This window comes from Pelobates fuscus, chromosome 1, assembly GCF_036172605.1.
Source record: "Pelobates fuscus isolate aPelFus1 chromosome 1, aPelFus1.pri, whole genome shotgun sequence".
Classification (NCBI taxonomy): domain Eukaryota; kingdom Metazoa; phylum Chordata; class Amphibia; order Anura; family Pelobatidae; genus Pelobates; species Pelobates fuscus.
This window is the reverse complement of record NC_086317.1, coordinates 408,291,093-408,317,355: the sequence shown is the minus strand read 5'-3', so window position 1 is coordinate 408,317,355 and position 26,263 is coordinate 408,291,093. Positions and strand designations below refer to the sequence as shown.

The following is a 26,263-nucleotide window of genomic DNA, read 5'->3' as shown; positions in this document are numbered from 1 at the left end:
GTCACATCCAGGGCCGGTGGGCGGGGACTGGGTGCATTGTTGATGTCCAGGAAGGTGTCCTGGTTTTCGCTGATAGCTGATTTCTGTGGGTGCAGCCGGGGTGCGCGCTCATTGGCCGGCAGGTGGGTAAAAAGCGGCAGGTTACACTCTGGGTTCGGGGTATGGGGGGAGTTCGGCTGTACCAGTTCATATTGCAGGGGTGACCAACTTGTAGTTCACTAGCTGCTGTAAAACTACAACTCCCAGCATGCTTTGACAGCGTTTTGGCTGGGAAGGCATCATGGGAGTTCTAGTTCTCCAATAGCTGGTGGTCTACTGTTTGCCCTCTCCTGCTCCAAGCAATAAGGGGACATGTGTCCATTGCTATTCACTTCCTACTCAGGGTGACAGCAAACACTTTCAGCACAATTATAACTCATATACTTACAGTATTAGTGTTTCCTCAATTACTTTAAACATTTAGACTTTAAGTTCTTTATTTTTATGAACTATTGCCCTATTTAACATGTCAGGTGTGCTATAATAACTTTATTATTGTGACTGTTCTGATTTAACTGTATTAAATAAAACCATGATAAATGGTAATCATGTGCACTCTCCTCTTTAGTGATTGATATACTTGTTGTTAAATTGCCCTTCGTTATATCATATTTTAGACCTAGACATAAAGTTGAAAATATTGTTTCGTTCAGAATGTAGGTGGAAACTCCATGTTTGTGTGACTTTGTCATCAGCTGGCCATAAAATTGTACTGCTTTATACATGAAAATGCAATGACCAACTGATAAGTTTCAAAAAAGGCCAGTTAGAATAAAACATAAATTTAGCTATTTTTTGTTTGTAATTTAGTGTCAAAGCTTGTTTTCTTTCTTACTACATATATTTAAAGGAACACGACAAGCGCCATAGCCTGCAGTAGTGGTTTCATTATCAGGGTTGCCTTGGCGCAATAAAAGTTCCCCAAGAAAAAACGGCTGATGTAACCCTTGCTTCCAGGATTGTCCAATGTATACCGTGCAGAACGTGTCTCTCAGCCAGTGAGCATGGTACTGAATCAGCCGTGCTTTAGATCTACGGATAACTCCAGCCTTTACTGCATCTAAGCTTTCAAACCGTTCTAAAATGTTTGACAAATTACACTGATTATGCAACAAGGCACTCCCGGTACCATAACCACTAAAGTGTGATAAAGTGGAGTGTATGGTGCTTGGAGTGTTACTTTAGATTTGGAGTGGGCAATCTTTATTGTTGTATCTGGTTCAACTGCAATTACAACTCAGATAATACTCATCCAGCCAAAAATTTAGTGAATAAAAACATTTAAAAAAAAATTAAAAAAATAGAGTTAAATAGTTTACATGTGCTTATATTCCAATCCTTCTTCACAGATATTGCTAAAAATGTAAGGATACTCAGAGCACCATAACCACTGCACTAGGACTAAACTCCACATTTTTTTAGAAATAAATCTGTTTTTCAAAACAAAGACGGAAGCAGCCAAGCTGTGTCTACATATGAATTAGAGAATTATTTTAGATTAGTTATTTTTAGCCTCAGTTTTGCTACTCCGTTTTGATTACGTAATATTCAGAGTTTGCTTTGCTCTCTGGGCTAGGAGAGGTCTACCCACTGGAAGCTGGATCCTGGTCTTGGGTTCAGGGTGGGTGGAGGACAGAGAGACCCCAACTAACTGCGGCGGTTTGTGGGGTTCATGGTGGTTATGGTGTTCGAGTGCAGTGCTTATTGTGCTCGCAAGTACTAGGAAACAGCGATTGACAGGGGTACCCGGTCCAGGTGCTAGGCGGTTCATCACACAGGTTAAGTGGAATTTGTCTTCTAGATGATTCATAAATTAGATGCATAATTCTTTCTAACAAAGCTACTAATTTCCTTTCCTCTCAGGCACCCAAATGAGGCATTGTGTACTTCTTATACCACAGCTTATGAAGTATTAGAACTTGTTCTCTTTCACTATTTATTTTAATATTTAATTTAATTTAGTATATTTAATTAGTCTACATGTTTCAAAAGAAGAAGGCCTTTAGCAATCTTAGCTATGACTGTGTTTTCAGAGATCCCATCTGAGACTAAACATATATAGAGAATAACAAAACTATTAATTAGTACTTTGCTCAGGATGTTCGTAGTTGCTGGAGAGGTTGTGGTGAAGTGGGAACTTTGAGTTCCTTGTTAATCCAAACCGTCATGGACATTCTTAGATTTAATTTTTTTTGTGTTTAGCTGGTATGGGAGGTTCTGCTTGCTGCTAATGAGTGTATTTAGCATTTTTACGCATTATTTGTATAATGCATTAAACAGTGTTGGAGCCATTGTTGACCTTTTCACGAGGAAGTGGCCAGTGAAAGGGGAAGAGAGGGCCAAGTAGAGGAGAGGGAGAATGAAAATTGATGTAGGCACTTTTACTTCTGTTAATTGATTTCTAATGAAGATTTTGCAATTGGGCTCAAATTACTTGTCATCAGTGCACAAATACATCTGTCTATCTATAGAAATATTACTTTTTGTTTTCACACTGTCTGCTTGTTATTTCAAATCCTCTTCTTATCATGTATGACCAGTTTGACTGACATACTGCATCGTACATAATCTCAGGACAGCAGCAGGAGATACATATTGCACAAATATCCTATGTGTAAGTGCATACCCAGCCTATCCAACAGCACCAGTTCCTTTTCAACTGTCCCCGTTAATCAAGCCCTTCCCATATTAACTATATACCAATACAGGGGCTGGGGAGACAGATTTCCATTGTCCCAGCTTATCCCTAAAGAAAAAATGGATGAATTAAAAGGACACTCCAGTCTCCTAAAGCACTGAATGTCTCTGTCCCGCAGACAGATAGGAAGGTTTTAAAGCAAAAGTGAGTACTTTTCATACAGGAGCATTGTTGATGGCAATTGCTGATCATGCACTGTGTGTCTCTTTGCTTCTGGAGAAGCATCTGATTAGACAAAAGTCAGCAGTAATGATGACTTCAAAGGAGGCAAATCAGGGCTGCAGTGTCAAAAGCGCCTGGTTTCCAGCATAAGTTCTAAAACAGTTTGACTGCCTATAGTTAAGACTTGTTCCTAGGCATTCCTGGCGCCTTTTCCACTACAGAGATCTGCAGTGGTTATGGTCACAATAAAACAGAAATAGGTTGCGCCACAGATTAGTAATATTGAAAAGAAAAGATGATACAATTATCAAAATTAAAAACAAGTAAAAAACAGTATTTATCAGAAACAATAAAAGTCCAATATTAAAAAAAAAAGTAAAAAGACAATAAAGTCAAAAGTATGAGGTATAGTAGATAATATAGTCAGGACCTTAAATTTGTTGATTTTCTCAAGGTACTGCATCTTTAATCCATATTTCCCATAAAAAGAAGAAGAAGAAACTAAAATAATGTAATATGTCACAGACAAAAGGTGGGTAGTATACAGTATGTAGTGGTCCTACTCACAATTTGTGGAGCTAATACAAGCTCTAGTGTAATTTGCCTTCAGTGGTGTTGAACCCCAACTGATCGGATGTAGGTGACGGTGCTTCCAACGGGTATTTTCAGAGTTAAAGTGTCCCAAAATAAAAATAAAACCAAAGGCAAAATAGTGCTCTCTGTATAAACTAGATATAAAATAACAGATAAAAGGTCTTGTACTCACATTTGATTGAGCAGGAACCACTGCTCAATATTTAGGGCATAGGTGGTATAATCCCCAATTAGGATTCTTTAGTGAGATGTTCTTTGAAGTTCTAGGTGACCATGTTAAAATATAAATAAAAATGAGAAATCTAAAAGGTATATGGCTCAATAGGTAAAATGGGCAAACTGGGGGCCAGGGGGGCAAGATGGTGGTTTTAACACTATAGGTTCAGAAATATGTTTTTTGTTTTTGACCCTATAGTGCTCCCTTAACATTACTAAACTGTGGCGCAACCTATTTCTGTTGTATTGTGTACATTCCTGTATTTGGGTTTTGTGAGGGAGCCTAATTTTTAGGTTTTGCTGCCTGCATTTATCTATTTTCTGATAGGTCACTCAGCACTAATCCATTTATTGCTTGTAGTAGTTATGGTGCATGGAGTGTTCCTTTGAAAGATCATGAAGGATCATGTTCAAGATTAAGCCATTTTTTTTACTTTAATGCAAAACATAGCTGTTTGGTGTAATTTTGTGTTGGTCCCTATCTTCTAAGTGGTTTCTAAATTTCTACTCTTGCTAGATGCTGAACACACACTATGGGATCTGCAACATCTTCTCACAATGGTCACTCAAAAGCCATGAAGCAGGCTAATAAAACAGATGTTGCTGAAGAAGATGATTTGTTGAATGAAGTGGACAGAGAGCAAGACATTGCTCAGTTTCCATATGTTGAGTTTACCGGAAGGGATAGCATTACGTGCCCGTCTTGCCAGGGGACTGGATGTATTCCCACAGGTATGATAAATTACGCTGCTGTAATGTATTATTATTGTTTAGTTTTTTTTTCTCATTTTTAATAATCATTAAAGGAACCCTATAGGGCCAGGAATACAAACAACCCTATAGTGTTAAAAATATCATCTAGGTGACTTGCCCCCCTCCTCCTTAGCCCCCTCTAAAGGTAAGAAAATATACCTTCTGGAGCGGTGCAGCACTGGCCCCGCCCCGATTCGCCTCCTTGGTGACATCATCAGAATTTACGATTTCAGCCAATCCAATGCTTTTCCTATGGGAAAACATTGGATTGGCTGAAATCAGCAAGGAGCCGGGATAAGGTTGGGGTCAAATGCTGGCTTGGCCAATCAGCCCCTCTAATAGAGATGTATTTAATCAGTGCATCTCTATGAGGAAAGTTCAGCGTCTCCATGCAGAGTGTGCATGAAAAGGCAGTGTTTACATGAAAGTGCCTGCAGGGACCTTCTATATAAACATAAACAACTACATTAAACTGTAGTTGTTCTGGTGACTTTCGTGTCTCTTTAATGGTTACCTGTCATTTCAAAGTCAATAAAATGTATGCCACACTTTGTACTAGCTAAATTAATATGGATCAAATGTTATTAATATTTGATTCTTTAAACTTTATTTTCAAAACTTCAAACTGTAATAAATTGAAATGAGAAAATTCAGACTAAAACAGCAAAGCTGTTGCTGAGTTAGAGATATTTTTTTTTTCAGATCTCCTATTTTAGAATAGATTTTGCCATTCAGATTTCAGTTTGCAATTGCCTGGGGTTTACTGAATAAACACACAAAAGAGTTAAGATATACATTTTTGTGGCTGTCCTATGTTCACACCTTCTTTGCCTCTCAGAATCCTAGAGCAGAGGTGCCCTAAAGGTAGCTCCCCAAATGTTGTAGACATACAACTCCCATGACGTTTTGCATTCTTTTAGAATTTTAAAAACACCTGGGGATCTACCTTTTGCGCACCCTTTTCCTAGAGTGTATGGTATGATACCACATTAAAATACTCCACACCACATAATCACATTTTACATCTTATAGTAAAGTTTATATTTTCCCGAGGTAACAATGCTTCTTTTTTTTTTTTTGTCAAACTGTTTTTGTGCTTTTACAAAAGCAAGTGTTTTCACTGGCATCCACAGCCCATCTACTCTTTTCTCCAATATTCATTTATTCTGTAGAGACCTTCTTCTTGGTAAATCTCAGGTAAGAAGTCAAACCTTAAGCAAATGGTTTGACTACTTATATTGGGGAGTGTGGGTGTTCTACAGTTCAGCTTTGTCATATTTGCAACACACACCTATACTTCTATTCAGCAAATACTTTATCATTTAATCATGTTTTGTTCTCACTTTTAGAGCAAGTCAATGAGTTGGTTGCATTAATCCCATATAGTGACCAGAGGCTACGGCCACAGAGAACGTAAGTGTGTTTACACTGCATATATTTCTATAGAGTTCTGTTTTTAGGAGTTTGAAGTGGGGAATTGCTTAAGTGAAATATATTTCTCTCTATAATTCTCTGTATTTATGGTGTTCAAACAAATTGGTTATTGCACAGTGTCATTGTAGCCTGCATTTACCAAGGGGGTGCTTAATACATGTGATTGCCATGTCCAATGCACTACAATTTATTTATTTATCTATTCTCCTGTTAACTAATTTATAACCAAAGACATACAGTATACATCTTGGTCACTTGTTCACAGTGGCCAACGACGTATTTTGCATGTCATAGGTTTAAAGTGCCTCTAAATAGTGCGTCTCCCTACTATTAGCGACACCTGAGTATTACTGGACACCTCACAAGTGATGAAGTACAGGATAGCCCCCTAGGACTGCCCAAAGCATCCGATCACTTTAGCAGAGTGCCCAAGAAATCAGATGCCCTCTACCATCTAGCTGACGGGACAACAGGTACATACTGATTGCAGCAATATTTCTGGATGTCTCAAGCCTGTACTTGGCTATTGCTAGCTGCTTCACCAGGGAAGAAGCCAACAATAGTAACAGATTGGATTCCAGCCTGTGTGGGAGCCAGTGACCGTAATTCCATGCATTACTTGAAAGCTAAGTTAGTGTGAGCACTGTGATTGTCTCTCACAGCAGTGACTCATTCCTGGGACCAATTTACTAAACAGTGCATCGTTTAAGGGTTACTGTAAGCACCAAAACAACTTAAAGGGATCCTATAGTGCCAGGAAAACAGAGCCATTTTCCTGGCACTATATGTTTCTAAGGAACTCCTTTCCCTCGTTAAAACCCTTTCAGCCACCTACCTGAATTCCGCTCTTATGTCCCTCGGCACTGGGTCAGGTTCCGTCCACTCTCTTCCCCTGCCGATGTCAGTTGGCAGAGGAGACCTAATGGGCGTGCGTGGCAATGGCCGCGCTCGCATTAGGATTTTCCCGTAGGAAAGCATTATTTAATGCTTTCCTATGGGTAAAATCTGATGTTGGAGGTCCATGGACCAAAGGTCTGTTTCGATTCCGGAAGCGCCCCCAGTGGCTGTTTGGTAGATAGCCACTGAGGGGAGACTTAGAACTGCAATGTAAACATTGCAGTTTTCTGGAACTGCAATGTTTTACATTGCAACGCTAAGTGCAATAGGGACACAGCACCCAGACCACTTAAATAAGCTGAAGTGGTCTGGGTGCCTACAGTGTCCCTTTAAGCTTAATAAAGCAGTTTTAGTTTATAGATCATGCCCCTCTAGTCTCCTTGTCAATTCTGTGCCATTCATGAGTTAATGCAATGCTGTCACCACTCCCCCTGCATAATTAGTACTACATAATGATAACATGTTTAGGACATTTTCATACTGGCAGTGTTGGAACCCATTCAAAATATATACTGAGGCAAAGTAGAGACTACGAAACTCTGCGGAATATGTTGGCGCTTTATAAATGCTAGTAATAATAAAAATAAAATAGTAAAACAAATGAGTAGCAAAAGTCCAAAAGCATGGATACTCAGAAGAATCTTGGTCCTTAGGAGGTTAATAGAAGTTCAGCAAAGTTTTATTTTTGAGCAACCTTTAATTTTTGTTATTCCATAAACAGATGTTGTAAATCCCATTGTACAGCGCTACGGAATCTGATGGCGCTATATAAATAATAATAATAAATCTGAACATGCAATAATGTTTAAATGGCATCTCCGACATAAATTGGACTAATTTGATTAGCTTGCTCTTTATAATGATTGCTTTGAATTTTAGATAAATGCATGGTTCAACTTCGTCATTAAACTCTTGTTCAAGTAAATTTTGACTTTGTTGTAGTTGTGTGCTGTTATTAGTTTGTGAGGCTTGTCGCTGCTGTCATGCATGACATATCTAGATGGTTTGTTTATGCCAAACTCAATAGTAGAGAAGCTTCTTTTTTACCCAGATATTTGCATAATTTTATTTATACCTAGCAACAGAAATCCCCCCCACCAAAAAAATAAAAAAATAAATTAAAAAAGAGTCCGTAAATGGAAATACTACCACTCTGCGTATTGTGATATTAATTTCTTCTCCATTACATTGATACTCATTGTCTGAATTTACCAAAACATAGCCCCATTATGTCTGTACACACATTTCAACCTTCATCAAACTGAGCAATCTTTTTTTCAATCTTTGTTTCCGTCTTTGTGGTATTGGGGGAGGGAGGAGCAGGCAGTCATATGCATTAAAGCATTGTTTCTGTGACAACAGAAATATAAGAAAGTGGGTGAAAAGTTGTCCATAAGACTAATTGCACTGATAAGGATGTTAAAGGAGGATATGGTATGATATACTGATTTTTTTTTTCCTCTTTCTTCTAACCTGTGTGTGTTTTTATATCCTTTTTGTGTCATATTCATATACCAAAAAACAGCTTGCATGCCAATATTTAAATTATGTATTATTCATGGGTGTGGAAATATTAGAAAATCTACGTGTCCAGAGACTAAAGTGGTAGTCCAATCTACTTGTCCATTGTCGCATTCTACTTGTCCTGACACACAAAATATTTTCAGATTGGGGCCCCTGCCTTGAGCTCTGGACATATTAACCCTGAATTTGTCATCCTCAGTCTCCCATAATGTGTGTAGTGTGTGCATGTGTTTGCTATTAATAATGTGTTTGTGTATCCTCTGTGTTTTTGCCTTCCTCCTGCTTAGCTTTCTGCAGGGAGAGGGGGATATAACGTCTGGTGGTTCAGCATGGTCCATCAGAAGTCCTTAATCCTTTTCAGGACCATCAGGGTGTGTCCTGGATTCTTGGTGGTCCAGCAGAGATTACATTCTTGGTGGTCAAATTGGGAAGCATGTGTTCTGCACATCTAGTGGGTGTAAACCACAGTAATCCCTCTCTCACATTCCTAGAGCTAAGTGTTTTAGAGCAAAGGCTCTATGAATGTGTATCAAATAGCATGTGTCTGCTGAAAGGGCTCTGTGACCCAACACCCTATCCCATACATGCTCCCAAAGAGAAATATGCACACACACAGGAAGGTGTTGCAGACACCATAATGAGACACACTGTTTTTTTTTCTCTTTTCTACGTGTCAATGGGACACTTGTTTCCCCATCCACTCAAGTTTGCTGCATTGGAGTTAATTTTCGACCTGAAAACACACATCTTTAGTAAATACCATCATCTTCATGGGTGATGCTCCTCTCATTTCAATTGCTGTCATCGGTTTCCTTACTTTCATAGCCCAGCTTTCATTCCCTTCATCCCTCCTTCCATAGTTCATTTCTTCCACACATCAGTTTTACAATCTTATTTAGAAACAGAGGAAAGATTCGCCTAATCAATAAAGTGCACGAGGTAAAAACTCTTGGATATCTTATTCTTTTGATTAGCTGTATAGTCTTTTGGGGTTTCAATACCCCTGCACCAGGTCAGTGCTAATATCATTATGTCAGGCTTTCTTTCAGACAAAACCAACATTAATTCATGGTATGTGGATGCAGATGTCATTTTTCTCAGAGCCAAATCTATCACAACCTGCTCCCAATCTCAATATTACCACTGCATTCAATTCAATTCAAACACAGAATCTTGGAACATGTTAATTCCGTTAAACTGTTACGTCCTGTTGATACACCTATTTTAAAGAATTTGAAATTATTCCACGGTGGATCGGCTAACCAGATTCGATTTAACAGAATAGAGAAAGTCAACCTTGGTCCAAGAAAGGGTGACCTTGATAAGATACTCTTACAACGCAAGAGTTTTGGGATCTTTAAACTTAAGGCACTTGTTCTACGTGGCCTGAAGGTTTTTCATACGCTTCATTTATCCCTGAATAAGCCTACTTTATCGTCAGCACTATATATATATATATATATATATATATATATATATATATATATATATATATATATATATATATATATCTGTATCCTTATGTTATATGAACTAGATTTATTATAGAAATTTGTAAGTACTTTTCTATTTTTTATTGATTATTCGACGCACCTGTAGCACAGTGGTGGCCCTGTTTTCCTTATTGCTATCGCTCACTGTTGGATCTACTGTCTAGAGTCCTTCCATTGTTGGGTTATTCCAGTCCCAATTAGAACTTTAGAATTTTACAATCTATATGGGTCTAAATGTTTATTTCCATACTATTTTGCGCAGACCCGCGTGTGTGTGTGTGTGTGTATGTATATATATATTTATTATTCCTTGATGGTGATAAAACATTAGGTGCTAGACATCTATCAGTACAGTAATGGTTTTATTTATTTATTTTCCCATGGTACTCTTTGAATATATTTTACACTCAAAGTTATGTATGAGGTCTTCAAGTATGATTAAAATAACTATGAGAATATAGTCACAATATAGATGGCTCAGATTACCTAGGGGCATGTACATATAGTGCTGAAATACCGAGGTATTTAATCAGACTGACTTTTGGTTAGCTGTAGACACTACACTACTAACTATCCATTGTGATACCGAGTCTACATATTAACTATATATTAATTTTGTAACTTCCACCATCTTGGGGAGTCAATTTAGGCGATCTGCCCTTGTAGGCAATAGTTATAAATGATGAGTACTCGGCGCAACTCTAATCCTTAAGCAGTCTAAATCCCACTGACTGGTCTATATTTAATTAGTCACCTCTCTACTGTATTCCTTCCCATTGTCGCAGATGGAGTTTCATAGTGACCCATGAGGACGATACAACACATATAGATACAGCATTGGTTAGACCCACTTAGCTCAGTCTGCTGCATATCCTCTGGAGAGATATCAACTTGAAGATTATTCACCCCTTCAGTGCTGCTGAGCCGTTACTCTAGCCAGCAGCAGACATATATGATGGTTAAAAATAAGAACTATAGTATTAATACACAACAACTCGCTTTTTGAACTATAAGATATATCAAATATTCACTTCATATCGGCATATTAATGTTCAGCGTGACAGAGCCAAGTCTACTGTTCTGATCTGAAGATGATATTTCACAACAATGTTTTATGCTGAATAAAATAGCTCAGCGTAATTGGTTTCTAAGCCTAGACACATTTGCCTGCAGCTGGACACATATGGCTACTATTTTACTCTAGTATCATCCAGCTTTGGGCTGCCTTTGCAAATTCTATCACCCATATTTGAAACCTAACTTACCATTATGAGTGACTTTATTTAGTTGCGATCATATTGGTAACTTAATTCGATCTTCTCGTTCTGTATCAATCACCCCCTCCATCATGGAAGGGGTTAATTTTAATCACCACAGAGTAGAGTATGTAGGTGGGCTGCAAGTAATTACCACACTTCTCAGTAACCACGCCCCTTCCATGACCACACTCATGCTGAATGATTACTCAATTAACTTCCCACATGGGCTCTAGGGTTCGTAAGAGGGGCCACACACAATCACTTTTGCCCCTGACAAAGGTGCATGTTGTACTGCACCGAAACACGCGTCAGGCGTTTTGTTTGGAGTGTGTTTAGGGCACTAATCACTATGCACTGTCTATCTGATTTATAGACATGCCTCACTCTCACTATTTTTTTTTTATTTTTCATTCCTTTATTCTTTTACTCCTCTACCTATCCAGTCAGTTTAACAGGGAGAGAGGCTTTGCTACACTTTACTGTTTTATGCTCAACCTATTTCCTATACCACTTTCCTGTACATTGTATTTTTATTGTTTTTGTGTGTGTGTGTGTGGATATTTTAGGTTGCAGCTGAATATACTACAGTACTCTTATTATCCAATCTATGTTCATCCATGCTTCACTTGGATAGTACTATGGTCTAACCTTAGATAGTCAATTTCTGTTACTTAACACCGAGACCATGGTTTAACCCCTTGTCTACCTGGGTACACTGGTATACTTTTCCAGTGTACTATTTACCTACCAAGGACTAATGAAGCTACTCTTAACTTGCTGCTTTATTCGGACAGTACACTACTTTATTTTCAAGTGCACTACTTACCTACAAACGGTTATCAAAGGTGTTACAAATAAGCCTAATTCATAAGGCTTGTATATCAATATTTTAAGCACCTGTCTGGATAATCCAATGGTTATCCATTATCTATACTAGGTAGAGGAGTAGCCTTGCACGGCTAGTATATTTCACTTGCACTGGATATAAATGTAATTTGTGTATGTATTGGTGCATGCAGAGTGGACTGTGATCCCATTTACCTCAGGATACTGATTAAATTTTTCCAGCTTTTACCTCGTCTACTTTATTGTGGATTATCTGAATCTTTCCTGTTATTATTATTAGGATTAAGTCCTTTGGACACTACTGGTGTGTCTACACTGGTGTATAGATCCCAAAAAGTAAACTCTTGGGTAACTTATTCTTTTGATTCGCCGTATATTATTTTGAAAACGGCATCTTATCCATCCCTCATTCCTTCTGGCATTCTGTTGTTGATGTTGTGTTTCTTTGCCCCTTCCTCGTAGATTGTAAGATCGTTTGAGCAGGCCCTTTTCACCTTTTGTCTGTTAATATTCTCTATGCCAGTTTGTGGTATCATGGACGTTAATGAATCCACATAGACATGGAAGTGTTCTTTGGCAGATGTGCGGAGTCCTACATGGATCAGGACATGCACATGTGTCATCAATTCTAACAGTTCCTACTGTCTCCATCCAACTGTCACTTGTAACCATCATTGTTACCCAGATACTACTGAAGTTACCATAATATGTGTCTCAGTTTTTTTGGAAAATATTGAAATAAACATGAAGGCTGACCGTGATAAGCTTTTACAGTGTTTCAGGAATTATTCCACATATTTGTTGTTTGATATCCCCATTCTATAATTGTAAAGTGCTGCGGAATATGTTAGAACTGTATAAATGCTAATAATAACAATAATAATTGTTCACTTTGTTCCTGTGCCAGACCTACGATAGTAAAGAGTAATTATGCCTTGTTTAACATTGGTGTGTATGAAATATTAACGAAGATGTATTTTGCGTTATCAATCAACGATATGATGGTGATCTTCAAATTGTTAAGATTAAGCCAAAATCTTGTTTGTGTTTTGCAACAGAAAATTGTACGTTGTCCTGTCCGTGCTTCTTTGCCTTTTGATATGTGGCCTGGTTCTGTTTTTCTTGTTTCCCCGATCAATAATGGTGCAAGATGGTGGAATCAAAATGGTAACCGTTTGGTTTGACAAAGAAAATAAAGTTGTAACTATCGCTATGACGGTAAGCTTATATCCCAACTTGAAAAATAACTGAGCTGTGAATTTCACTGACTGTACTGTTTCATTATTTAAATATTTAATCACTTTAATGACGTCAATAGCTTAGTGTGTGCATGTTTGTCTAAACCACTTTCATTGATTTAAGAGTACTCATAAAGTTAATAAACAGAAATATCAAAATTAATTGAAAAGCAAAGAGGCATGGGAACATCGGCAGGGAATGTGGCAGTGGGAGCTGCAGGCAGAAAATTACACAAACTGTAACCCTCCACACAAAACTCTAGTGCACATATACACCACTGCATTCACACATACTTACTGCACACAATACATCCATATATTGACATATACTGGCAAGTACATACCACAAATATATTCTGACATACAAATACATCACATGCTAAAGTGTGTTGTTGAAATATTTACAGGAAAATTACTATTATGTTAGAATTGTAAAAAAAAAAATGAATATAATTTATATTTTTATTGTTGTTAACATTAGTTTTAAATAACCCATAAAAGCACCATAACTACTACAGTGTGCTGTAGCCCTCTCCCATTATATGTAGTCAAACTAGGATATGTTGGTTTCTTCTCTCCACCTCTACAACTTCCAACAGAGAGCCAGAAGTATCTGCTTAGAAACTTTTGTTGGCTCCCGTGAGCTAAACCTTGCATTGCAGGACTTGCTGTTTTGCTGAAATCATCTGATTGTTAGCTGATATTTCACAGCCAATGAGCTAAGCTTTTCATTGCTGAGCTTGGTTCATACTGAGAGATACCAGCTTTCTGTCAAAAGTAGTGGAAGCAGAAAGTGGCGCATGGCAGATCCCCTGTAAGTGGGTGTGACTACTTACAATGGAGGAGGGCTGCCAGGGAACTCCTGGCACATTATCCACTACAGTGCGAGATAGTGGTTATGGTGTTTGAAGTGTTCCTTTAAAGGGACACTATTACGCATTTTCATGCAAAACCTCCTCAGATGGTCACTGAAGATGCTTCCTAGGGCAGTGCTGCACAGTAGGCAGCACTGCCGTTTAGCGTCTCCATGCTCTGCATGGGGACGCTGAATTTTCCTCCAAGAGATGCATTGATTCAGTGCATATCTATGAAGACGTGCTGAATGGCCAAAATGGCATTTGGCCCTGCCTCCTTGCCAATTCTAGCCAATCCAATGCTTTCCCTATGAGAAAGCATTGGATTGGCTAAAAATCGGCAATTATGATGATGGCATCAAGGAGGCGGATCGGGGCGGGACCAGCGCCGGCGGACCCATGCGGCGCTGGAAATAATGTGAGTTTTAATTCTTTTTAAGGTGGCTGAAGGGTGGGGGGGGGGGGCAAGCCATTTAAATGGTGGGTTTAACACTATAGGGTCAGGTTTGTGTTCCTGACCCTGTAGTGTTCCTTTAAGTTTAGCTATAGTTCATGAAGAATTAAACCGCTGTTTGGCCCCTGACTTTTAGACTTGGTGGAATCTGTCAAGCCCTGTTTTAAATAATTCTGTTTCTTAAAGGACCACTATAGTCACCCAGACCACTTCAGCTAAATGAAGTGGTCTGGATGCCAGGTCCCCCAGGTTTTAACCCTTCAGATGTAAACATAGCAGTTTCATGTGAAAATCGCATTGAGCACGCAGAACATCCATAGGAAAGCATTGAGAAATGCTTTCCTATGGGCGTTTTTAATGCGCGCATCTCTGGGAGCGCATGCGCATTCGGCTCCACTTCAGAGCTGACATCGGAGGGGGAGGAGAGGTCATCAGCGCCGAGGGATAAAGGTAAGTGGCTGAAGGGGTTTTAACCCCTTCAGCCCGGCGGGGGCCCTGTGGGTGCAGGGACAAATGAGTTTGTTTTCCTGACACTATAGTGGTCCTTTAAAGAATGTTAGTTTTTCAGGGACACTTTGCATACATATTAAGATCGTTCTGTCCTTATCTGCATTGTACAGTTGCGTAATTATTCCAGCACATAAAAGCATTTTATTATTTTGGTTAACAAAACCAGGCTGTCTTCATTAATTGTGTTCTAAAAATTAGTTTTATTGTAAACCAGATTCTATTAATTGAATTTAAAGTGTCTGTGCACACAATGAACTCTATAGCATTAGAAATACAAACATGTCTTACAACCCAGAGGGAAGCATCTGAACGGCTAGTGCACATTCACAGCAATTCACTGAGCGGTGCCCATCATATGTTCTATATGGGCATCATTTGATGGAGAATACATTCTGGCTATGATCTCACAGGGAAAGCGCCTCTAGTGGCTGTCTTATTGACCACAGCTAAAGGATTTGTAACCCTGTAATTATAACACTGCTGTATTATCTAAACTGCGATGACTTAGATTGCCGGGTTATAACGACCACTGCACACAGACCACATCATCCAATTTAATTTATACATTGTTCTTGGAGAAATGCTAGCAAATTATTTGTTTTATTATTTATGCCTTCTTTTGTGAATTGCATATAATAATATTTCTAAATTACTGTATAATTTCTCATGGCATTTATATCTTATGGTTTCTTCTTTTATGAATTTGTCAATACAGAGTGCTATGTCTATAAAGAATTCCAACTTTTATGCAATATCTGTCACCAATCTAATCAGCCAAGTGCAATACATGAATACTGTGATTGGAACGGAGCAGCTGACCAATGTTACTCTCATACCACCACTCAGTGATAAAATGGTACGTTGTATTGTGAGCAATAAATTGTGTTGTCTTAAAGTACTTTTACAGACCCACCTTAAGCACTATGTTTTGCAAGTCATTATAGTAAATATTTGAGTAAGTAGGAGCCCAAGGTTATGTGTGTACAGCAAAAGATAACTTTTGTGATACTGATGAAAGAATAGGTGGGTTAGTGGGATTGGTTTTCATGTTGTAAACATGCAACGGGCTGCAAAAAAAAATGCAGACATGTACCGTATATGTTTTAAATTAGAGAAAGCTTAGGTATTATTATTCAAATTGGTAAAATAAAGTGCATGATTTATTTTCTGAAATGTGATGGTATCTACAGTTTTTCTTTCTTTTTTTTTTTTTCCCCCTGTTTTGGTAAAGTACTCCGTCAAGGGTTACACATGTCACACTATTGTCTTGTACATCCAGGACATTCTACAAGATGGAACTTTTAAAGTCATAAATGTATACAGGATGAGGTCTAATTTAAAAAAAAAAAAAAAAAGCCATGTAGAAATGCAAGTGTCACCCAGCTTCAAAAAGAATGATGAGTGTCGGAGATATGGAATTTTGTTTTTGTCATTTGAAGTCTCAATGTAATGTACAGTACTCCATACACACAAATATATCAAGGCTGAGGCATCTAATAAGCATTTCAGAGAGCTGCAAGCTACACTCTTCACCACATCGATATCTGCTGTGTTCTTTGGCAAATGCTATTTCTTCTGTTTTATTTATTTATTGTATTAGAATTATATGTTTACAGGTAGAATATTTCAGCCTTGGTATCTGTGTCAGCAGACCTGTATCTGTTCATTGGCAACTTTGTGAACCATTCATTCCCAGTGTTTGCCCCTTCCCAAGTTGCACCTATTTCACCCTCTCTTTTACTGCCCCAGTCTATGCACACAAGCCTGGGAACAACACACTTTCTCCTGCTCCTTAAACTTCTTGGCACTGACTAAAACCTGTCTCTCTCTCCCTCTGACCCTGCTACCTCTGTCTCCCAAACTTATGGTAGATTGCACTTATCCCCCTCCCCCATGCCATGTGATGCTAAGGATGGTGGTGTAGAGTGGGTTTGCTCTCCCTTTACTGTTCCTTCCAACCTTTGCCCCCTTGTTTCTCTACTTTTTCATCTTTTGAACTCCACTCCATGAATCTCTTTAGTCCTCTCTTTGCCCATGTGGCTGTTATCTACAGCCCCCCCTAGCTCTCCTCTACCCTTACTCAACCAACTATGTGCATGGCGTCCTTACTTTATCTCCTCTGACATTACTGCCCACTTCTGCTTGTTACCGCATTGCCAACTCTCATCTGCAAGATTTTTCAAGAGTTGCCCCATTCCTTTCAAATTTGATACTCCGGTCCTTAAAGTAGTCAGTAAAAACAGACCTCTTTATGAAAGCTTATCATCTTCCTGGGTGACGCTTATATCATTTCACTGCCCTCATCAGTTCCCTTGACTCTATAGCCCAGCTCACTCTCTCTCTTACTACTGCTCAATTCGTTCCCATTCCACTTTTACCACCTTATTTTGACACCGGCATCTTATCTATCAGCCCCTACCCACTCTGACACGCTGATATTTCTCATATGTGTCTTTACCCCTTCCTCTGAGATTGTAAGCTCATTTGAGTAGGACATTCTTTTCCTCTTGTTATATTTTGTATGTAAGTTACTTGTTAAAAATCCTCATTTTAGAATTGCATAATGCTGCAGAACATATTGGCACTATATAATGGATAAACTATTATATTATACTTTCACAAGTATTGTGGAATTTACATTTGGTTAACGTGTTTAAAGCGGCACTGTCATGCCGAATTCCGTTTTTTTTTTAACCCCCCTCCCGCCTCAACTACATCCAATCGACCCCCTAGTCATCCCCAAATGCCCCTATGCCCCCCACATTACCTATTTTTTATTCTTTATTTTCTGCCCGATCTTTATTCAGGGCGCCGCCATCTTTGTGTGGGTAGGTGAAGTCCCTGTGGGAAACGTCATCTACCCACACTAGATAGCCCTGAGATTCCCGCACATGCCCAGTGAAACACCTGGACATGCGAACGGGAATTTCACCTATTCATTCATTCATCAGACAGACGAATGAATAGAAAAAATCAGACGAACAAACTAACACTGTGTATCAGTGTTAGTTTGTTCGTTCAGTTTATTACAAGGAGGGAGCTACCGGCGTGCAGCTCCCTCCTTGTAATATGTAACTATAGAAGCGTCAGGGAGCAGAGCTCCCCACCACTTCATAAGCCCCCCAGGTCCCCCCCTCACTCTATGGGGGTCAATATGACCCCCATAATAGCACAAGGGAGATTAAAATCTCCCCAATGCCCCTACTCGCTATATCGCGAGTAGGGGCATGTCCACTAAACAGTGAGCAGCCTGTGGCTGCTCACTGTAAAAAAAAAAAAAAAAAAAAAAAAAGGGTAATAAGGGGGGGACGGGGGGCCTACTGTCCTCCCCCGCCGGCCCCCACCCCTGGACGGCGGGTGGGGGCCATAATGGGAATGAGGGGGGACCTACTGTCCTCCCCTCAGGCCCCCACCCCTGGGCGGCGGGTGGGGGCCATAATAGTAATAAGGGGGGGGGGGACCTACTGTCCTCCACCCCCCGGCCCCCACCCCTGGGCGGCGGGTGGGGGCCATAATAGTAATAGGGGGGGGGGGACCTACTGTCGTCCCCCCCCCGGCCCCCACCCCTGGGCGGCGGGTGGGGGCCATAATAGTAATAAGGGGGGGGGACCTACTGTCCTCCAGCCCCCGGCCCCCACCCCTGGGCGGCGGGTGGGGGCCCTAATGGAAAAAAAGGGGGGGGGACCTACTGTCCTCCCCCCCGGCCCCCACCCCTGGGCGGCGGGTGGGGGCCATAATAGTAATAAGGGGGGGGGGACCTACTGTCCTCCAGCCCCCGGCCCCCACCCCTGGGCGGCGGGTGGGGGCCCTAATGGAAAAAAGGGGGGGGGGGACCTACTGTCCTCCCCCCCGGCCCCCACCCCTGGGCGGCGGGTGGGGGCCATAATAGTAATAAGGGGGGGGGACCTACTGTCCTCCAGCCCCCGGCCCCCACCCCTGGGCGGCGGGTGGGGGCCCTAATGGAAAAAAGGGGGGGGGACCTACTACCTAATAGTAATAAGGGGGGGGGGGATCTACTGTCCTTCCCCCCCCCCGGCCCCCACCCCTGGGCGGCGGGTGGGGGCCATAACGATAATGGGGGGGGACCTACTGTCCTCCCCCCGCCCCCACCCCTGGGCGGCGGGTGGGGGCACTAAGTAAATTCCCCCCCCCCCCCATCAAGGTGACTAGGGGTGCCCAAGCCCCTAGTCACCCACCCCCCACCCAAATAAAAAATGCCCCTACCTACCCCCCTCACCCTAAAAAATAGTGAGGGGGGAATAAAATTGCTAACCTGTAAAGTAAAATTAAACTTACCATTCGACGTCTTCTTTTTTCTAAAATCTTCATTTTTCAGCCCCAAAAAAGGCCAAATAAAAAACCACCATAGCCGTCGAACTAAAAATAAAATAAAAAACCCGAGCGCAAAAAAAAAACCCCGACGAAAAAGAAAAAACCCGAGCGCACAAAAAAATAATCCATCTTCACCCATGGAGGGCTCCGCGCAGACTGAGCTCCGCAGGGCGGGGCAAGGCTTATAAAGCCTTGCCCCGCCCTGCAATTAGCCTAAGAACACTCTGATTGGTGGGTTTAAGCCAATCAGAGTGCTCTGTGTCATTTTACAAGCGTGGGAAAGTTCTTTGGAATTTTCCCACGCTTGTAAAATGACACAGAGCACTGTGATTGGATGGCTTGAAATCCATCCAATCACAGTGCTCTGTGTCATTTTACAAGCGTGGGAAAGTTCTTTGGAATTTTCCCACGCTTGTAAAATGACACAGAGCACTCTGATTGGCTTAAACCCACCAATCAGAGTGTTCTTAGGCTAATTGCAGGGCGGGGCAAGGCTTTATAAGCCTTGCCCCGCCCTGCGGAGCTCAGTCTGCGCGGAGCCCTCCATGGGTGAAGATGGATTATTTTTTTGTGCGCTCGGGTTTTTTCTTTTTCGTCGGGTTTTTTTTTTTTGCGCTCGGGTTTTTTATTTTATTTTTAGTTCGACGGCTATGATGGTTTTTTATTTGGCCTTTTTTGGGGCTGAAAAATGAAGATTTTAGAAAAAAGAAGACGTCGAATGGTAAGTTTAATTTTACTTTACAGGTTAGCAATTTTATTCCCCCCTCACTATTTTTTAGGGTGAGGGGGGTAGGTAGGGGCATTTTTTATTTGGGTGGGGGGTGGGTGACTAGGGACTTGGGCACCCCTAGTCACCTTGATGGGGGGGGGGGGAATTTACTTAGTGCCCCCACCCGCCGCCCAGGGGTGGGGGCGGGGGGAGGACAGTAGGTCCCCCCCCCCATTATCGTTATGGCCCCCACCCGCCGCCCAGGGGTGGGGGCCGGGGGGGGGGGAGGACAGTAGATCCCCCCCCCCTTATTACTATTATGGCCCCCACCCGCCGCCCAGGGGTGGGGGCCGGGGGGAGGACAGTAGGTCCCCCCCCCTTTTTTCCATTAGGGCCCCCACCCGCCGCCCAGGGGTGGGGGCCGGGGGCTGGAGGACAGTAGGTCCCCCCCCCTTATTACTATTATGGCCCCCACCCGCCGCCCAGGGGTGGGGGCCGGGGGGGGGAGGACAGTAGGTCCCCCCCCCCCCTATTACTATTATGGCCCCCACCCGCCGCCCAGGGGTGGGGGCCGGGGGGTGGAGGACAGTAGGTCCCCCCCCCCTTATTACTATTATGGCCCCCACCCGCCGCCCAGGGGTGGGGGCCGGGGGGGAGGACAGTAGGTCTCCCCCCCCCTTTATTACTATTATGGCCCCCACCCGCCGGCCAGGGGTGGGGGCCGGGGGGGAGGACAGTAGGTCCCCCCCCCCTACTACTATTATGGCCCCCACCCGCCGCCCAGGGGTGGGGGCCGGGGGGGAGGACAGTAGGTCCCCCCCCCCTCATTATCTTTATGGCCCCCACCCACCGCTCAGGGGTGGGGGCCGGGGGGGGACGACAATAGGTCTCCCTCCCTTATTTTACTTTACGGCCCCCACCCGTCATTTAGGGGTGGGGGGCAATATTTATTTATTTTTTTTTCTACAGTGAGCAGCCACAGGCTGCTCACTGCTTACTAGACATGCCCCTACTCGCGGTATAGCGAGTAGGGGCATATTATTTACTAATACCAAGTCATTTTTACTTGGTGTTAGTAAATTTGGCTGTAAGACCAATTCAGGTCTTTCAGCCTTTTAGTAGATAGCTCCCTGATACCGTGGGAATTAGGGAGTTATCTACTAAGCGGCTGCAAGATGCAGCCACAGCAATGAATAGGATCGGAGTTTCATTCATTAGAATGAAATTCCGATACGAACAAAGTACCGAATTGCATCCTAACACCAATGGAGAAACAGTGCTCATTCTGTTAGGATGCAATTCGGCAGTTTTGCCGGCGTTCTGTCTAAGTGACAGGACTTTCGGCAATACTGACAGGAAGTATTGTGGGAACTGGGAGGAAAGCTAGGGATCATGGGAAAATTGCTCTGACCAGCGGAAATGAAGCACACTTTGCTCCTCCGCTGGTCAGAGCTGGTCAAGCGGAGGAATCCCATAAGACAAAGAGTCCCTACTTTGTCTTATGGTTTTAAAGAAAACTAAAGAAGACAGGAAGAAAAGAATAACAGATCCTGAGAGAGGGGGAGAAGAGGAAGAGATTGAGGAAAGGTAAGTTCGGCATGACAGTGCCGCTTTAAGTTCATGTAAATGTTTAGTTTCGTAACTTGGATAAGATATAATTTAACATAAAGTAGTATACATGAATAAATATTTATTTTATATTTTTCAATAATTCAGTTGTTCAGACAAATACACTGTTGACAAATGCAGGTAGATTTTTGTATCAAGGGCTGCATATACATTACTGGTTCTTGTGTTTCCTAGGTTAATGTCACGGTCAAGTTGGAATTGGGTGGGACTCTCTCCTATTTTTAGTAAGTATTTGTTCTTATAGACCTGCGTGTTTAATATTACACAATTTTTGTAATTTCTGTATCATGGATCAAGCGAAAACTGTATTCCTTTTTCATCTTCACCTTTTCCTTCTGAGTAACTTAAAGGAACACCATAGGGTCAGGAACACAAACATGTATTCATGACCCTATAGTGCAAAACCCACCATTTAGGTGGCTTGTCCCCCCTTAGCCACCTTAAAAGATAATAAAACTCATTTTCAGCGCCGCGTGGGTCTGCCTGTGCTGGCTCCGCCCACTTGGTGACATCATCAGAATTGCCAATATTTAGCCAATCCAATGCTTTCCCATCGTCAAGGGGGCGGGCCCAAATGTCATTTTGGCCAATCAGCACCTCCTCATTCCTCCTCTCTATGAGGAAAATTCATCGTCCCCATGCAGAGCGTGGAGACGCTGAACGGCACTGCTGCCTACTGTGCAGCACTGAGCCAGGCAGCACCTCCAGTGGCCATCTGAGGAGTAGCCACTTGGAGGTGTCCCTAGGGGCAATTTAACCACTGCCTTTTCTCTGAAATGGCAGTGTTTGCATGAAAATGCCTTCATATAATAATTATACTTACTAGAACAACTACATTAAGCTGCAGTTGTTCTGGTGACTTTAGTGTCCCTTTAAACACTGAGGCAGATATGATCTACTGGTAATAATCATACTCCATAGATAAGGACCTAGGTTTTAATGACCTATACCAAGTGAATAGAACATTCCATGCCACCCCCTTCCCGTCCCCTAGCCTTTAGTTCGTTCTTCACACGAGTGCCACTCCTCCTCTGACTGAAATCATCAGTTCTGATGTTCTCAGCCAATCCAATGATTGCCCATGGGGAAGCATTAATTGGGGACTGGTACGCATGAGTCGTTATCACTGCCCTGCACCATTGCATCTCTATAGATAATGTTTGGTGTCTCTATGCAGAGAGTGGAGACAAATAATGTAATTTCCTCCAAGAAGCCCGGTAGTGACTGTGTCAGCCAGTAGGAGTGGCGTTAGGCAGCAGTGTAAACCATTATTTTACTCCAGAGACACCAGAACCATTACATTTAGCTGTATTTGTTCCGGTGCTTGTTGTGTCCCTTTAAGTGTTTAAAAGTTTACATAATATTGTTCAACCCCCTATCCAAGGCATTGCATTTGTTTTATCACAAATGTTTTACTGAGTTTTGCTTTTTTACTTTACATGTGTGCCATTTACCCATAATAATGAGTAAGAGGTGTACTGTGCAGTTTAAACGTTTCACAGTACTCTTTCAAGGACCTCCCTTTATATTGGGAAAGCATTGCACATGTTTCTAGGTTAATATCATACAAAAATGAAATTAGATGACGATTTTAAAACAAAACAAAACACAAATGAAAAATGTTTAAAAACGGTTTGAAAATAACTATTAAGATTGCTAAAGTTTTACTCTGAAAGCTGGATTGTCAGTATTTTGAGTTCCATCTTTTCTTTCATTTTTCCCCCACTTTAGTGACTTTTGCACCTTGACCACTGTGAAAGTTCACAACATTGTCGTTTTTATGCGGTATGTACAATTTATTTTAATGCTTGATCTTTTTAGACTGTAATGTCCATCATCCACAAAATTACATTCTAGAAACAATTAGTATATTATGGTTATTTATAGACAATCTTGATTTTCACATACAGTGACCCCTTTCCTGACCCTGTAGTGTTAAATATAGTAACATTTTACTTGTATTCAAGTCTGCAGCTTCTGCCCTTGACCTGCCTGCTTGGCTGACATCATCATAAGTGATTCTCTGAGCCAATCACAATGCTTTCCCATAGGATTGGCTGAGACTGTCAAGGAGGCAGATCAGGGGCAGAGCCAGCACACGTCAAACACAGCCCTGGCCAATCAGAATCTCCTCATAGAAATGCGTTGAATCAATCAATCTCTGAGGAAAGTTAATTGTCTGCATGCAGAGGGTGGAGACACTGAATGGCAGTACTGCACAGTGTGAAGCACTGTCACAGGAGGCACCTCTAGTAGCCATCTGAGGAGTGGGTAGAGTTATCACTAGGCTGTAATGTAAACACTGCATTTTCTCTGAAAAGGCAGTGTTTACTGCAAAAAGCCTGAAGGGAATACCATAAGCTGTAGTTGTTCTGGTGACTATAGTGTCCCTTTAAAACATAATCTCACCATTTTTGGATGTATGATTTTTGTATGCTACCATAACCTTTTGTTTATGGGTGATCAATAGAATCCAGGTTATTCTTTTAGTGCTGGAGCAAAACGCATTCTAACAATAATGCAGACTTACCTTTCCTTTTACTGACCTATAATGTATTCTTCTCTTCCAGAACATCTTTGAAATTTTCCTATATTGGGCACTTGTCTCAAAGTTCCTTGGAAACCTATCAATATATTGATTGTGGAGCAAATTCAACAATACCTAGAGATCACTCAATAAATTAACAATAGACCTAATACCTGATGTTTCCACTGTGAGACTTCTATGGAAAGCATTATATTCTTGTTACCACTGGAATCTCGAGTCATGTTTACATAAAAATATACAAAAATCTAAATAATTTCCCTAATTATGACATTTTCTCTATAATCATTTTGGGGGGCTTCATACTTGCTTGAGCAGTTTTGTCCAAGAGTACAAGTGAAGCAGTAGTATTTAAACATGTTTAAAGGGACATTTAATTTCAGAACAAATCTTCTGGGTCTGCTGCCTGGACACGGAATTGGCTGTGATCGCTCAGGAGGAGTTTATCATACCAGCTCTCTGGTATGATCTGTACAGCCATCTGCAGATATGGAATTGAGTAGTTTCTTTCATGAAAAATATTTGTGAAGCTGCTCTTGCAAGTTAAAAAAGCTGCCAGATTACTTTTATTAACTTGTGTGAATAGTTTTTTTTTTTTTTTAATTAATTAATTAATTAATGAAAGTAAAACACATATTTGGCATTGTGGAATATTGAATTCAAGATACTCTTGCGTGCTTGATCTGTACAGTGGGGTCCTGGAATGGTCTTTCATATTGGAATTTCTTAAACAATGATGAATTTTGTTTAAAATGCCAGTATTTACTTCTGGTTTGTGAACAAGAAGGACAAGTATTAAATATTAAGCACCCACATTGTTCACAGCCTAAGCAAGGATTTTTCAATTAGTTGTGTTTTTATCATTAATACAATAGCACATACGAAGCACAAGATGTTTTTTTATGTTTAGTTATTAAACAATAAAATCACTGCACATCTAAAAGTAAAAAGGTGGCATTTAAATATACTTTTCTGCTGTAGAGCTATTTTTTTTTTTTTTTTTTTTATCCTTTTAACAAATTCAAAAAAACAAGCGGGTTTTAGTCAATTGTAATCTAGAATTGCTTAAAATATTGGTTTCTGTACTTAGGTGTCTCAAGAAGTATTTTTCCTAATTTTAATCAGACAACATTTTCAAATTTCATTTTGTACTGTTCATTACAAAATGAAATGCAAAAATAAACAATAGCTTTGCAGTGAGAGCATGACAGATTGATTTTGCAAACATAGATAAACCTATTTAATGTTACTGGAACATACATTGCTGAATGCATTTTGCTAAACTCTATTTTAACCCTTTAAAGACCAATGACCATATATGAATCGGAGTAATCTGCTCTTTAATAATCCTATTCCATAATAAAATTACACCCTCGTTGCTTTCTGTAGGGCTGTATAGATCTGCCAAAGCTAAATAAGTGGAATGTTCCCGTTTTCGGATACAATATACAAGGACAAAAAATACAACTTTGGGTACTATATTGCCTTTGAAGCTAGTTCAATCTATTCCTAAATTATGTAATGTAAAAATTCTATTAGGTTTTATCTTTGAATAAGTTACGCATTTGTTTCAGAATCATAGATCACAGTTTGAATTCTGTGTAGAAGGTATTTATTTAGAATTATAGAGCATTTGTCAGTATAACAATCTGGCATAATTCAGCTTGGGAAGGATATATAAGCTGTGCATTCACATAATTTCTGATTGTATACTTTGAGTGTATTTAAATTACTGCACTGTAATGTATATATTGCCTCCTTTTCTGTTTCAGACCACAGCAGTTGGAATAGCTTAGAAAAATATATGCTTTAATTATATTCCTTATTGTGGCCATGGGCTTACTACTTTCTCCAACTGCTATAATATATAGTACAGAGTACATTTGAGGACATTTATTTGCACATTCTTCAGTATCGTAGTAAGAAGTTGGTCCATTGCTCTACTATAGCAAGAGCTTGTTTGACTTGCTGCTAAAGATCTGAGAATCCCATTATCCTCTTAGTTGTATTCTAAGCTAGTTGGGAATCATGAAAGCATTGGCTCGACAGCAGGCAAAAAGTTTTTTTTAAGTAACAA

General features: G+C 40.8%; 1 protein-coding gene across 1 annotated transcript; it reads left to right on the top strand.

The window, feature by feature from the left end:
• Nucleotides 1-24,638, top strand: TMEM106C (transmembrane protein 106C). The gene is made up of 8 exons (XM_063428218.1): nt 1-122; nt 4,227-4,441; nt 5,812-5,875; nt 12,974-13,133; nt 15,687-15,827; nt 21,816-21,865; nt 23,373-23,426; nt 24,212-24,638. The coding sequence occupies exons 2-8, from the start codon at nt 4,243-4,245 to the stop codon at nt 24,324-24,326; spliced, it is 783 nt and encodes a 260-aa protein (XP_063284288.1). The 5' UTR covers nt 1-122; nt 4,227-4,242; the 3' UTR covers nt 24,327-24,638.
• Nucleotides 24,639-26,263: the final 1,625 nt, after the last annotated feature.

Excerpts from the sequence above, each read along its gene's own strand:
- TMEM106C (XM_063428218.1), top strand. The coding sequence starts at position 4,243 with ATGGGATCTGCAACATCTTCTCACAATGGTCACTCAAAAGCCATGAAG. Across the intron at positions 15,828-21,815 it reads CACCACTCAGTGATAAAATG|GTTAATGTCACGGTCAAGTT; the intron begins GTACGTTGTATT and ends TGTGTTTCCTAG. Across the intron at positions 21,866-23,372 it reads GGGACTCTCTCCTATTTTTA|TGACTTTTGCACCTTGACCA; the intron begins GTAAGTATTTGT and ends CCCCCACTTTAG.